Source organism: Crocodylus porosus, unplaced genomic scaffold (genome assembly GCF_001723895.1).
Source record: "Crocodylus porosus isolate Cpor-Errol unplaced genomic scaffold, CroPor_comp1, whole genome shotgun sequence".
Taxonomy (NCBI): Eukaryota; Metazoa; Chordata; order Crocodylia; family Crocodylidae; genus Crocodylus; species Crocodylus porosus.
The window spans coordinates 20,097,409-20,113,280 of record NW_017728951.1 but is presented as its reverse complement, the minus strand read 5'-3'; the positions used below and the strand labels follow the sequence as shown (position 1 = coordinate 20,113,280).

Sequence of the window (15,872 nt, the reverse complement as noted above, 5' to 3'; positions counted from 1 at the left end):
GGAGCAGGGGGGGATGGCAATTAAATTGTGACCTTTAAGTTTATTTGTCTCCTGGGACTGAAAGTAACAGACTGTTGCAGAGGGTTGTTGGGTGTAACCATATTGGTTTAAGGACATAAGGAGGCAAACTAAATATAGACATTGGATTTAATGGCACATTATAACCTGCCTGCCATCTGATAACCCCAGGTAACCTGTCTGCTTTTAACCAGCTATATTTTGTTGCCAGGTCAGCATTCTCCTTTCCCTCCGCCCCATCTGCCTGTCTCAAACTTATCATCTCCCATTCCCTCTGATCCTCACTGCTGCACATTTACCTTTTCACAGACCTGCTTTTTGCATGTTGCCTTCCATTCCACCCAGGAAAGCTCACACAACACCAGCAGACTCTCCCTGTGCTTGAAGAAGGGTGTTTGTGCCTGAAAGCTTGCAAAGAACAATTTTTCCAACTATTTAGCTGATCTAATAAAAGTTCTCACGTTTACCCAAAGAACTGTCAGACTGTTGCAGGGGAATACTTCCCCTTAAGATGGTAATACGGATTATTGCATCTTTACCCCCATGACCAAGACCAAGGTGGAAGGAAAACTCAGATTGCACACTGCTCTCCAGTTGTGTGGCAGGGAATGAGTGGTCCCATCACCAAGTTCTGAAAGAGATGATACATTAAACTGTAAGTCTGGTAGGAAAAGCTTCTAATAAATCTGTCCAGCTGGGGGTCATATTGTGTATTGCTGAAGAATAGTAAATATAGTACTCTGTGTTCAGGAAGGAGGGACAAATACAGGTCTGTTAGTCTGACCCAAGTAGTAGGCAGAGTGTTGGAACAAATTTTGAAGGAAAGAATAAGTATTAATAAATGGTTAATTATCATGCAATTCCATTATATAAATGGAAGACGAGACAAAATGTGCTAATAGTACGATGTGTACGACCATGTTCACATCTGACTGTTAAGCCTAGCTGCTTTGCTTGGCATAGGAACTGTAGCAGATGTAATCTAGCTGGATGTCAGCAAAGCAGTTGATACCATGCCATGTTGGAAATCATTAGTTAATTTGGAAAAGAGTAGATTAGTGCAAAGAATTGAGAGGAACTGACTTTTAAAGGGGAGATGACAACAACAGGTTGGGTTGAAAGTGGAACTACTGGACTGGAGAATGCTGCTAAAAGGAGTTTCTCAGGGACTGGTTTGGGGACGAATATCATTGGATTTCTCTTGATACAGCTAGCACAAAAGCAGGATATGTACTAATAAAATTTGCTGATGAGACAATTAGGAGGCATTACCACAGAAGCTTATAATGTAAAGGCAGAAGTGGATGTTCTTCAGGACTGAAATGATAGACGTTAGATGAAATTTAGTAATACAGCATGCAAGGAATTCCCTTCGGGACTAATAGCAGTTTCTGCTACAAGCGGGTAGTTTTATCTCTTGGAAATGAGTGTGATATGGATATGCTAGTTTGATCACAGGATTAGTATGAACAGCTAATATTATTGGGCAGTACAAGTGGCAAATACATTTCCAGGTGAGTTGTTTCCAGGATAGAGAGAGAAGTGATAGTGATGTGGTAAAAGGCATTGGTGGGATCTCACTTGTATACATTTCTGTTCACCCACATTTAAGAAAGATGAAATCCTAGTGGATGATCAAGGGAATGACGGTCCTGTGTTTGAGACTGAAAGAGCTTTGTTCATTTAGGGCAGTTACAGACGTGCTCTTGAGGGGGCTCTGAGAGCTGCTCCAATTAAAGTGCCTGGAGTGTCGCATGTATCAGTGTTTCTGTGCTAAAAAATGGCCTTGGAGGAACTTTCACTAAAGGTTGTTGAATGAGCTTTAGTGAAAGCACCGCCGCCGCCACTTTTCAGCACAGGGACGCTGATGCACATGATGCTGGAGTCTGCTGGAGCACAGTAGTTCCCACAGTCCAGCAGACTCAGTGAGGTCTGCTCCAGCGCTGTAATTACAGTGCATCAGAGCAGCCTCTCTGCATGTGTATAGGTGCCTTCAGTTTTTAGCAAAATGCAGTCCGAGAGCTAGAAGAACTATTTAAGTGAATGGACAGTGTTGGCACAAACGCATGTGAATACATTTAAGAAAATTGAAGAAAGTTCACAACTATTACAGCAGTAAGGGTCTGGAACAGCCTCCCGGTAAGAGCAGTGGAGCAAAAAAGTGTAACTGCCATCTTAAAAGTGGTTGTGAAGAGGGCTGTAATGATGCAGTTGTCTGTAGCAGCAGGGGACCAGACTCGTCTTAGAAAATCCTTTCCAATCATGTGTTCCTTGGCAGAACGACTACGTTTTATAGTTAATGAGCCTGAACTAGTGACTATATTGTTAGAGTCAGAAATACCTTTGCATGGCGATGCCGTACAGTCAGAACAGGTATTGGGCCTGCTGCGTTCTGCTGGATTTTTTTACTTGCTGCCTTCACTTGCTTGTGCGTTTCCCTAGGAAGACAGATTACAGGGAAAGAAGCAAAGATGAGACTTGGGGGGAGGTGGCTTGGGACGTTCTACTTTTACACTGTCTGGTGATTCTTTATTAAAGGGTTTTCTAATATATATTATTATTTACTAGGAAATAATGGTGAAATTTTGCCCCTCTGGCAGGAACTGCTTTGACATTCCTTTGTGCTCTCAGTATCACATTGCTCCTGTGAACAGACACACATGCACCCTGTATTAACAGTCTTGTTACTGGCATAACTACATTTATATTGCTAAGCAACAGTCGGCACCGTGTATCCTTCGTTCTGCTACTTTGTATTCTAGTCTGTGCTGAAGTGCCTAATGGACTTGGGCTCAGAATCCATCAAAAGCTAAAGGTTTGATCAATGAAGAAAAAGTGATTGATGTCTTATATTTTGTGTGATGTTTGCCTGTTGTTTCCTTACAGACTAGACTTTAAAGGCTTTCTCAGCTCTGCGAAGGGCAATTTAAAACCTGTGCTTTAATGCATTCCTGGAGAGTTGAACCTTGATCATCTTAATATCCTCTGCCGCGGTATTCGTCTTACATGCGGCTTCCTATAAATGTAGTTAAAATGTACTACCTAGGCATGTGGGTCAAACATTTATTTACAAAGAAAATAAACGCATAGCTTAGTGGGTCTTAAGACTATGATAGGCAGCTATAACTATTAATTTAATTTGGAACAGAATCTGCATAACATTAATCAACACCTCTTATGCACGTAAGATATATGTAGTGCCAGTTTAGGTCTTTTTTAAAACTAGCTTCTATTAAAGAACATTTTTAATGTACTACTTCAATATGTTTAAGAAAAAAAGTGGACACATGTTCAGAAAAAAAAAAGAAATCTGAGGAGGATGTTAAAAACTATAAATGTTTGACCAGCTGAACAGCCACTGCTTCCTGACCTTTTGCATTGACTTTTGCCAAGTTACAGAATCCCACCTTTACTCCAGCCTGTGCAATAAAATTATAGGTCCTCTTCCCAGTAGGAAAAGCCCACCTATGAGGTCAAGTGCTCTGAAAATCACACTTACCATTAACAACAAGCTATAAGAAATAGCAAAAAGACTTATTGTGAAAACAAGGGATTTCATAATAATCAGTAACCATATGCTGAGGGCAGACAGGGATATGAAAAACAAATAGAAAGGTATAATAAATAACAAAATTTGATCTTACCCCAATGCCTTAGCACTAAAAATTGGGTTGATCAGAAGTAGAAGCTCAAAGTCCCTTGTGTTACCCAGCTTTTCTTATTGGGAGACTAAAGTACCCAATGGCTGGGAATTTTTAGACCCCATTTGCCTCTCCAGGCATGACTTAAGTATGTTTTCTTGCACCTGATTACTTGCGTATTTTTTCCACTGAATACGTGGAAGCATATAACTTCCAGGTCCCAGACGTACATCTGTTTATCATGCCAGTCCTAATGCAGTTATTTTTAGGAAGTGTGTACATCATTTTAGTTTAGTTCAGTATCCCCAGTTATCAGAGAGAGAGAGAGAGAGAGTGAGTTATAGTTTGGTAGTGTCAGAGTGATGTTTTAAACTGTGATGGTGCAAGAGTTAGTTGCCTCTTGGATTATTCCTGCACCATCATGACTATTGTGTCATTCCAACACTACCAAATGTGTAAAATACTGAAATCTGGCAATTCAAGTGGAAATGCACACTCTTTAAGGGGAAAAAAGCTGCCAGATTACACAGCAACATCTTTCTAAGCTTGTGAAGAAACACGACAACATCTGCAAAGGACTCATTATCTGCAGCCTTCTAGCTAAGCCATTCAACTTCATATATGCAACACAACTATGCTGGAGAACCTCAAACAAACTGAGAAACCATTTTCTTCACCTAACCTACTCCAAAAGGGATCCCATTTATGCAACTAAATTAAGAGAGATTAACCGGGAGACATTGCTGGCTACAATGCAGCAGACACAACATACGACGGAAAATACCTGATGACAGCCATCTAACACAAGGGTGCACAACCTCCAGCCCGTGGGCTAGAACTGGTCTGCAGCAGAAATTTGGTGGCAGGGGAATGGAAATTTGCTCCCCTGCTGCCATATCTCTAGGTGTGTGAGGCCTGATCCCAGTGCACTGGGCTAGGCAAAGCTGACCCTGGGCCCCAGGGCCTAGTCCTGGTGTGGAGGGCTAGGAAGGGGCAGCACTACCTCTGTCCCCCAGACCCAGTTTTGTCAGCCCCCCTTTGCCGGGGACGCAGTCCCATGGTGGGTTTGGGGGGGGGCAGTGCCAGGTCCTCAAGACCCAATCCTGGGATGTGGGGCAGGGAGGGTCGATACTGAGCCCCAGGGCCTGATCTGGCCCAAAGGTGGGCCCCTTGCTATGCATCTAGTGCCCAGGGCCAAAAGATTATACACCACTATTTAAATAGAAGAAGAAAAAGTAGATTTGGCCATCACAATAGAAGCTACCTCACAGGCAGCATACCAGACACTAAACACCACGTAACATTAGCTATGAATAGGTACCAAATACTGAATGGTAAATCTTAATATTAACTGTAAATATAGACCCGATTCTTGAAACTATTTATGCATGATGTTCCGTGAACCCCCAAACTATTGACTGCTTGTACCGGGGGGGAAACTAAAAAAAAATACCGCTCTTGCTGATTTTTTCACTCTCTCTATCGCAAAACTTACAGAAGAATTGCTCTTGTGTTGCATGTAAAACTGCTCTGTGAACTCTTACCGTCCCTCTTACGGGCGTGGTATTCTAATTTGATGTATGGGAAGCGGGAGGCACGGAAAAATTAAATTTCTTGCCTAGCATGTCAACGGATGAATCAGAAACGCAACACAGCTCCCAGACCTGGAGCTTAACCACTGAACTAATTATGTCTTAATAATGTTGTTTTACATTTGTAGGAAACCTGTCTAGTTTAAGTCGTCTTGGCCTGAGGTACAATAGGCTGTCGTCAATTCCGAAGTCGTTTTCAAAATGCAGTGAGCTTGAAGAACTGAATTTGGAGAACAACAACATTTCTACTTTACCAGAGGTGAGAGGCACGAGGTGCAGGTTGGGGTGAGTGTGGTCAGGAATTTTTCAGTTTCAGGACGTCAGAATAAAGCGGAGGAAAAGGTGCCGAAGGCTCACTTTGGTCTCTTGCCTCAGCTCAGGCAAGAATGTCCTGTTCGTTCTGCATGCAAAGAATTGTCTTTAGCATCTTCGTAACGCGGGCTCGTGTGCAGTCTTATACCCGTGTTACCTTACCACTGCAGTACGTCTTTCTTGACGACGCACCACCCAGTGGCAAAAAGAAAACTCGTCAGCATTTCTTTGGTGACCTGGGATTGTGCATAGGGCTAGGAAGGAGCAACTCTTCTGCTTTGTGCTTCTCCAGTAGCTGCCAATCCAACTAGTCTCCTGCCCCATCCCAGTCGTAGGATATGCCAGTTTCCTTAACCATCACCGCACTCAATTTTGCAGGGAACATGATGCTCCTAGGGATTTGGCACCTAATTTCCCTCTAGAAGGAATACATTTCAGCTCAGTATGTGGTTTGGAGCTGGTGAGAGACGAGGCCTGATTCCAGTAAACTTAAGTACTCTCTCTACTCTGAAATACCCACAAACATCCCATTTTTTCTCCCTATGATACAGATTGTTATTGGCAATTCAGAGCACAATCTTAGATTGGGGTTTGCAGAGCCCTGCTAGTTTGCGCCTTTGCTCTTCCCATGCCTCAGATTGACATAACAGGACAGCAGTCCATCGGATTTCATGGTGATGATGGCTTTTTGCACTGGCAAATGTTTAGAAGCCACTTTTTAAATTAAAGCTTAGTGTGTGAGTAAGAATCGCTCAACTTGTGAATTCACTCTAAAATCAGCAGCTTATTGTTTGGGTTTTCTTTGCTCCCTTGGCAGAGCATATTGCTTCTATTTAGACTTGTAGAAAAGTAGGGCTGGAAGGGCCTTTCAGAGGCCATCCAATCCAGCTGCCCATATGAGGCAGATTCATCCATATCCAAACCATCCTATACAAATCCATTGTTTAACCTATTAACAAAACTACAGCATAAACCCTGACACAACCACATGGCATAACACCCTCAACTGCCTCGGGTAAAGCAGGGGGACGATGGTGGCCAGTGTCCTGCTGTTGCAAATAATAAGCCTGAGATATCCAATGAAGAGGGCCGTGGCTCCTGGTACAGAGGAACGCAGACACCCCGACAGTCCTTACAAATCTGACCATGGCATAAAAGCCCATACTCATTCCAGATATGGCAATCAGTCTGACCCTGAACAGAAGGGCAAGACGCTCTAGCCAGGAACCTCTGGGTTTAAGAATCAGCAGCAGCTTTGGTGCTTCCCAGTCAGTATCCCCAGCCTTGGCTGCTGCCAACACCCAGTGGTCCTGAGGAAGTTGAAAAAAGAGTGAATAAACCCTGTCATAGGAGGGGGAAAACATTTTTTTCTGGCACCATGGGGCAACCAGCAAAGCCCAGAAGCATGGGAAATACCTGTAATACAACACAGACATCCTAGAAGCCACGTTAGTCTTCTGCCATTCATGTGCTTCCATTGTGTGGGAATAGTTTCTTGAGCTTCCAGTATTGTGCCCTTTTAAAAGCTTCCAGCCGTCCTGGGTGCCTTTATCCTTCGGTCTTTCTTCCCATGGCACCATGTCTATTAACTCCCCTTGTGTGGGTTGAATTTGGCCTTTTTGAAACCTGGCATCTTAGTCCTGCTGACCTTGTGCTTTCCCTGTCTCAGGATCATGAATTCTATCAAATTGCAGTTGCTTCCTCCCAAATTTCCCATCATGTTTGTTTTCCACCAGTTTTTCCCTATTGGTAAGGACATGATCCAAGATAGACAATTTGCTAGTTGTATCCTCAACCTTCTGGAACAAAAAGTTGTCCTCCACACAATATATCTGGCTCTTTTGTTCTTCCAGCAGATGTCCAGCAAGTTGAAGTCTCTTACCGGTACCATCTTATAACTTTTGAATTGTTTTGTCATCTCCTTGAAAAGTGCCTTATCCACCTCTCCATCCTGACTTGGTGGCCTATGATAAAACCCCAACAATATATTATATATTGTGGCTATATCTTTCACCTTGTAGCTTCACCCAAATATTTTGATCTGCTGTCTTTGCCTTCTGAACCAGGGAACAAGTGTATGTTTTTGCCATACAAGGTGACACCATCACTTTTTCTTCCAACCCTTTTCTTACAAAATGAATTGTAGTTCCCAGCATTGACGTTCCAGGCGTAAAAGCTGTCCCACCAAGTCTCTGTGATACCAATCAGTTCATAGTTCTTTTTTGCTGGGCTATGACTTCTGGCTCATTTTGGTTTTTCACCCCATATTTCTTGCATTTGTATATATACATTGGACATATATTGCATTTTAACCTAGTTGTTTCTCTTTTGCCTCTCGTTGCTGTCTTCTGGCTTTCTGGCCCTTTCCCAGGATTGAGTTGCTACTTCTAGTCCTTTTCCACCCCTGGATTTTTTCTCTATTACCACCCTCCCCTGTGAAACCTAGTTGAAAACCCCCCTTGCTAGGTTAAGCAGACAATGCCCAAAGGTACTCTTCCCTGTTATGGCAGTCTTTCTGTGATGGCACAAGCATAAACAGCACATTTTACAATTCGCATTTATACTTCACTATAGGAGAATCCTGTTGGAGACAGAAGGAGCTTTGCCACAGACCTAATTGATTTCAGGATTTTCCCTTATGTTTTCTAGGGGAAAGTCCTTCCCATCTTGTAGAACTGATTGGAGCTTAAGATTTCAGAATACGCTGAACTGAATTTATTCTACTATATTTCAAAGCCTCGTCTAAATGTTACCACCACGTCATTTCAGTTTTTGGACTTGTTCTACAAAGAACCACATGTTGCTCTTGAATTGCCTGTATCAAATAATTAAAATCTACCTCAATTGGATGAGTGAAGTGGGAGGCTTTACAGACAACAAAAGAGCTGAAAATAAATTAGGGAAGCTTTAGAAGCACCCAACTACAATAATTGCTTTTCTGCACAGTAATTATCTTAAGTTCAGGAATGATTGACTAGAAACAGAATTGAACAAATATTGAGGTAAAACTGACTTATGTTCACTGTTGAGAGAAAGTAGCCTGGCTGCTTTTAAGAACAAAGCTTAGCAACTCCACCCAGGCTTCTTATGAAAGTAACTGCCCTGTGACTGTAGATACAAAAGTGATTCACTAAAGAACTGATTACGTCTTCTAAAGTAAGCTTACTTGTAACACAAAACTCCCTAGACGTAGTTCTGCTTTACCCATAGGGGTTAATCTGACAGTTAGTTAGTTATACATAAGTACAAAGGGGCAGCTCAAGTATTCATGTGGTAATGTAATCCATTTAAAATTAAGCATCCTTGGCTACAGTATAAAGAAACTCTATTTGTAGAGAAAATTGCTGAATTGCAAAATGTAGCCAGAACTCATGACACAATGGCTAATAAATATTATATCGTAAAAGGATGGTTTAGGAAAAGAAGTCCCACAGTTTCCATAAATATTGAATGCATTGTTCCTGTCTAATGTGTAACTAAGCTTTCCTTTTTCCTTTCAAAAACATTTTAATTGTTAATTACTTGTGAACTCTTAGACTGCACCAGATAATATATATTATTATTGTTAATGTCTTTGCATAGTCATAGATATAAAAAGTGGCATTTGAAATGCAAAGGTCTGTTTGAAACAATAAGGTTTAAGTGTTGGGCAACCCCGGAGCACTATTGCAAAGTTCAGAACCAGGAACTCCAACCATATAAAACTTGCTTAAAAGGAGGATATCCTCCTAGAAGACTGTTAAATAATGATTAGATTTTAATACGACTAATATCTCTGCAATGTAAAGGTCTATTGTTTAAGTTGGGGGGGTGGGATCGTGCAGTGATTTGACTGAGATAAGTCTTTTGTGTGTGTGTGTGTGTGTGTGTGTTCAAATGTCTGCAAGTTTTATTGGCTCACAACAGCATGCAGTAGATGAAGTCGCAGTTTAATCCTCTCCAGCAGCCGAAAAACACTTGTGGGTAAAGCTCATTGACCATTGAGGCATATTTTATGGCAGCTGTGATGTAGTTGTGACCCACAAGTGAAGAAATTTGAATTTGAGGTTGAAGTTTTTTGTGAAACTGCAGCTTTTCTGTCCTGATCCTAGCTATTACAATATTTATGATATGTAATATCATTCATAAATGTCTAATCCCTGCCATAATTAAGCAAATGGGGCTGAATTTAAGGTTGGCATAGTAACAAGCAGAGATGAAATTTCAGCTGTAGAATGGCATTCACTGTTTATTTCTGTAGTGCCAACTGTGCGCACCTAGCAATTTACTGCCCGGTAAGAACCTGCGGTCTCTGTCTGATGGCCTTATAATCTAATTACACGCAAGAAAGCCCAGAAAGGCAGATGAGAAGATGAGCAGTGGGTTTGACTAGCAGCTTAGCAACCAGTTTAATGCTGGCTTTTTGTTTTGTATCTCTTTATTCTTTGTTTGTCACAAAATGGCAAATATAGTTAAACTTATGGCAGGAATACGATTCCCCCCCCTTGTTTCCGAGAAATGCAGATATGGGGCTGGTGCAGGGGAGGTGGCAGAGGTGTGTAAGTGGGTGGGTGAGTGTGTGAATGTGATGTCTTCTGGACTGTTTTGGTTAGTGTATATGTTATCTGAACTTTAAGATGCTTTTAAAATACTTGTTTGCTTGGCTGCAGTGGCTGAAGTTGTAATAGTTTGTAAAGGGAATTGAACGTTGTGTCAGGTCTATTCATAAAATAGACTTTTTTTAAATACATCTGTGTTACTATAATAACACATTGAAAAGCAGTGTATTGGTTGCCATCTACTTGAGTCTGCATACAACAGTTTAGCACCATTAGTTTTGTACTTTCTACACAATTGCCATGAAGCTTGTCGCAGTTCAGAAATACAGGCTGCACTTCATCTAGTAAATGCTGGTTAGACATGGTGTATTTTTGGCTGAGCTTTCTAGTAACAGCTGTCTGCTCTCTGGATTGCTTTAGACAGAGCTATCAGTGTTTGCTGAAGGCTGAGCAACAGGTTATAAAACCATTACTTTTTTTCAGAAGTAGTATTTGGAAAGAAAAATAATAGCTGTGTTTCCAAATGCTGGTATGTTGCCCTCTTGTATACTGGTACAATGTGGGCATGTCAACATGTTCATTAATGTGCTGTAATTATGGCACATTTGGTTTAGCACCTGTAATAACAGCGTTACTGCGCATTAAGTTTAGTTTGGTACCTGTAATACTACAGGTGTTAGTGTTGTGGTACCTGTAATACTACAGGGAGTAATTTAGGACCTGGGTTTTTTTTAGTAACAATAGGTACTAAGTTAATGTGCTGTAATCAGCGCTACCGCGCATTAGCACAAAAGCATGCTTTTAAAGTGATATTAATGCTCATTAGACTAAATCCTGCTGCACTTTAGCATGGTTTTTGCCAGCTGCACTAATGCGCAGTAGAATTTGTCTTCTGCGCATTAAGCGTCTTGTTTAGATGTGCCCTGTGTGTGGGAGCAGAGAAATAAAGGTAACACTAGAGATTGGGAGAGAAATTAGTTGGGTGGGCTTTTACTGAATTTAAGACTAGCTAATATTACAGCACTTCTATTTTTGGGGTGCGGTGGGGGAAGTTTCTTAAAGTGACTCGGTGGGGAAAGAAAGGATGCATGTTCAACTAAATGTAAAGTCCTCAACTCGAATAAATAGATGTGCTGAATGGGTGCATGTGTTCCTTCTCTACAGGGACTTTTATCCAGTCTTGTGAAGATGACTAGTTTAACACTAGCCAGGAATTGCTTCCAGTCGTACCCCGTGGGTGGTCCATCACAGTTCTCTACAATCTACTCTCTCAACATGGAACACAACCGCATCAATAAAATCCCCTTTGGAATTTTCTCTAGAGCGAAAGTGTTAAGCAAGCTGAACATGAAGGTGAGGCACTGTCATGCTAATGTTTTTAAAATCCAGAGCAGAGGATTGAATTGATTTCTGTGAACTCCAACTATGTAAAGAACAGAAGACATATAAGACCCAAAGAAAGGCACCTTTGCCTTCGTCGCATATTGCAGGCACAAATCCTTTACCAAATATTTTACTGACTTTAAAAGAAAAAAGCCGAGATTATTGAAAGTAAAATGTTTTTTATTTTTTAAACCTTTTTCTGCTGCTAACTTCAGCTTCGACTTCAGTTTGTTAAATGAAAATCATTGTGCATTAAATTAGTTGTGGATTCATATTTCCAAGCACACGCATTTGAGTCTTGGACTACTACAAGGCAATAGTTCATTTCAGTGAAATAGAAAATTATGGAATTTACCAGTATTATTGGCTTTTTGGTTTTGTATAAGTGTGGGCTTTCTGTACAATGATCTAAATTGGGATTGTGTTGTGGGGAATATAGCTAGTGAGCACAGATAGGAGTACTTTGCCCCTTCTGTGTACTGTGCTAGGTGCTGTATGTGTTTGATTTAAGGACATATTTTTGTTTCTAGACTGCTAGACAGGTTACACATGCAGAAAATAGACTGTATGAACAGTTGAATAACACTGAAGCAGTTGGGTTGGTTTAACGTATGACCAAGTACAGCCAGACATAACAATGTTTCTTAGACATGACAAACAATTTCTTGATGTAATTTTAAAAAACGCATTTGTTGATAGATGATGCAAGTTATTTATTCCTAGTTGGACAGCATTGAAAAGATAGGAGCTTTCAAAATGTCTTTTCTTCAAAGAGCTTGCGGACTGAAATACAAGCTTAAATGGAAGTGCAACATTAAAGGTCGGAGGCAATGACTACTAGAATGTGTTTTAGAAGCTTTAATATTATTACCAATACTCTATAACTCTTCTTTAGATATTGGATCCGTTTTTATTAGCTTAAATTCGTGTCGACTTCAGATAAAATGGTATCTTGAGGATAACTGAATCATTAAAGTTGGTGTCTTGATGTGTTACCTTGGAAAGGGTGTTCTGTTTGTAGTTGCAGTGCAGGAGAATGAGACGAAAGGAGAAACATTTTCTGTGGAAGACTGAATTGATCTGCATTTTTAAAATTATTTCAGAAAATACACATGGGGGGAGAGAGTATCAGGCTATGTGGAAGCTGCAGTTAAGATTGGCTGTTCTCAGGTTTAAACACTTAGCAAAATGTTTGTGGGTCTCTAACGTAGATAATTATTCTTCCGTAAAGGTACCGGGCAGTCTTTAATTTGTTTACCAATAGTTTGAGCAGCCTGGCTACTGGTTAGTTTGAATTCCCGCTATCCAGTGGCTTAGACCGAATTGTATTTCAGGCAGTCTGGGTAACTCGAGATTGTGATTCATTCCCAATGGTTGTACTGCATCAGCAGTTCTGGTGCACCTGTTGTTTGCAAACACCAGGTGTAGAGTTTTTATAACACGGGTTCAGTTCCTGACTGGTCCTGGTGTTCCAGCTGCCGGTCATAGGCCTTGAACCATAAATAACACTGATTCTTAGAAAGCAATGTAAGCGTACTTGACTTTGCTGAGTCATTAATAGCATTGGTGCCCAATATGGGTCAGTTTTGTTTTGTTCTCTTCCAGCTCCCCCTTAAGGCAGGTATTCATGCCCAAAGTGTTCATATTGGACCCAAGTATACACACTCTCGAAGAAAGTAAGGTGTCAGACAACTGCGACAACTGAAATGTCAAGAGTTCTTGCCCTTCTAGACTGCCCTTCTTTCCATTTGTCACATTGGTAACACAAAGAAAGCTCTGTCTCAAGATTGTATGGTGCTCATCGCATTTTTGGAATTCTTCTTTAAATGTTCCAATATTTATCAAAGTTTTTCTCTGTAGATTTTAAGTAAAAATAAATATATATATTTTTTTAATTTAAAGTAAGTGCTCCATTTTAATTAATTCTCCAAGCTGGCTGCTTTTCAAATGCAAAATCTAAATGTTTCATGTCTTCAATCGTAGGACAATCAGCTAACTTCTCTTCCTTTGGACTTTGGAACTTGGATTAGTATGGTAGACCTGAACTTAGCCACTAATCAGCTCTCAAAAATTCCTGAGGATGTCTCTGGGTTGGTTTCCCTTGAGGTGAGAACATAGTGAATATCTGAGTAACCAAATCTGCAGATAATAATAATTTTCTCTGTTTCTGATTTAAGTGATGTTATTTTGGGTAATCCATGAAAAAAATGTAAAGAAGTATGTATGCATTTCAGATGCTTAGGTCTTACTTGAATAACCTTTTTGGAGTCTGGTGCTCTTGAATGCTGTGTGTATGCATCTCATGTATTATTTGCTTTGAAAAAGAAATGCCTCCCAACCGTATGTATAGTGTTATGGAAAATAAAATGAAATCAAACTAGGTTCAGTGCTCAGAAGCTTTGGCATAGAAGTAAAGGAAGCCAAAAAATCCAACGAAGGGATAAACCTTAACCATATGGACCAAGCGTTAACCATAAAGGTGGGCACTTGGGATTCTCTTGGACCTTCTTTGGGCAGGAAATTATGTAGACAGATGCCAGGAACTAAGATGAGCCTTCTCTTTTGTTCTTACTGGGCACGTCTACACCAGGCGCCAACTGCTCAGTAGCCTAATAACACTTTGCAGTGGTGTGCTGGGCAAAAACCATGCTAACACGCCACTGTGCAGTAGTATTAGGCTACTATGAAGTAAGCATCACTAAAATCCCATGCGCTGGCACTACTGCACAATAGCATGAGTTGCTGCACATTGATTTAGTACTTGGTTAGCCAAGTAGTAAACTTAATGCATAACAACTATGGTGCATTAATGAATGTGTAGACGCGCCCACTCAGATGGAACCCTGTAAGGGTGAGCAAAGACAGATGGGCTTAACTTCCTGAAAGGGACAGAAGGGCATTTGAGCAAGTAGTTCTGCACATTAAGGGAACTTTGAAACCGTCAGCAGGTCGCTGAAAAGAATCTGTTGATAGTGCCAATAAATAAACGCCACACTTAAAGTTTAAAGCTGCTCCAGTATAACTGTTTGTGCTGTAACTTTTCTTCCAATCAGCTGACAATTTTCTATAGTTTGGGGGGAGGTTAAAATTTTATATAAGTAGGGTGTGCTCAATGATCCAGTTCTCTTTTGCTCAAGAATCTTTCTGTTTATAATATCAAAATCAGCAACTTCTGGAAAATGGACAATGAAATGTCATGCTACTCAAGCCAGAGATCTTGCAAGCCCATTAGCTTTATTTTCCCTTAAAATAAAGATGTGGGTACAAAGAGTTGTTTATGCAGTGTTTTTAATGCAAAAACTGAAGGTTTCTGCAGCAGTGCAAAACAGAGGGCTCCTTGGGGATTAGATCACTGGGCTCTGAGGATCTGCAGATCAAACTGAATTAACATGGTGTTGTGGACATTTGGAGCTACTAAAAATTAAACATTGCATGTCAGTTTGCTCATTAGTAAAATGTCATAATTACCTGCCTCATGGTAATGAGGCTGAATTGCTTTTAGGGTTCTATTAGCTCCCCTGGTGAAAGGTGGTGTATTAGTGCAAATTGTGAATAATATAATTATTTATGCAGCATCATAAGTGACCCTGGTACTTGAAAGCATAGGCAAAGACGGATTTTTTAGCCCAGAGGAACTTCATCTAACTGAAATGAGAACAAATAGAAGGTGGTGGCAACCCCAGGATGACTAGGAAAGGGGACTGATGAATGATCACTTGAGAGATGAGTGCATGTGTGTAGAGAATTCCCAAGCACTTCATTATACAAGGTTTCAGGGTTCCCTTTTCAAAATCCGCTCGTGGATGGACTTAAGGAGGGCGTGAGCTTGGTAGATTAGGGAGGGTATGGAAAGCAGAGGGGACAACAAGAAAGAGGACAGTGGGGCAGGGAAAGAAAAGGAAGTTTGTAGTAGGTCTGGTTTTCTTCACTTGTTAGCTCTGTTCTGTTTTTATCTTTCCTGAAAAATGCACAAGATTACAGGTAATTCCATTGAACTGCAATCTGTTCTTGTCAATTTAAATTTCAGTAATTTAACTTTGTAGAATATTGTTTTAATTACTGATTTTTGTTTCCTTATTTTTTACTCCCACTGTTTTAGCATGTGCCAGTTTTTTGCACTGAATACCATGTAGTTCCGAAGTGTAAAGAGAGAGTTTTATTGTTTGCTTATTATATTACTGAAAACATATTTTTTTCTTAAGGTTCTTATCTTGTCAAACAATCTTCTAAGGAAACTTCCCCATGGCATTGGAAATCTGCGGAAACTGCGAGAATTGGATCTAGAGGAGAACAAACTGGAATCCTTGCCAAATGAAATAGCTTACCTTAAGGATCTGCAGGTAAAGCAATGAGTTGAGATGTATTGTATAACCCTTTCATTTACACCA

The 15,872-nt window shown here is 40.6% G+C and overlaps 1 protein-coding gene across 1 annotated transcript in view; it reads left to right on the top strand.

The window, feature by feature from the left end:
* Window positions 1-15,872, top strand: part of SHOC2 (SHOC2, leucine rich repeat scaffold protein) — a 49,478-nt gene that overhangs the window by 28,867 nt on the left and 4,739 nt on the right. The window contains exons 3-6 of the mRNA XM_019556166.1: window positions 5,380-5,510; window positions 11,266-11,454; window positions 13,468-13,590; window positions 15,687-15,824. Of these exons, the coding sequence (XP_019411711.1) occupies window positions 5,380-5,510; window positions 11,266-11,454; window positions 13,468-13,590; window positions 15,687-15,824 (581 nt within the window). The remainder of the gene's footprint in view (window positions 1-5,379; window positions 5,511-11,265; window positions 11,455-13,467; window positions 13,591-15,686; window positions 15,825-15,872) is intronic.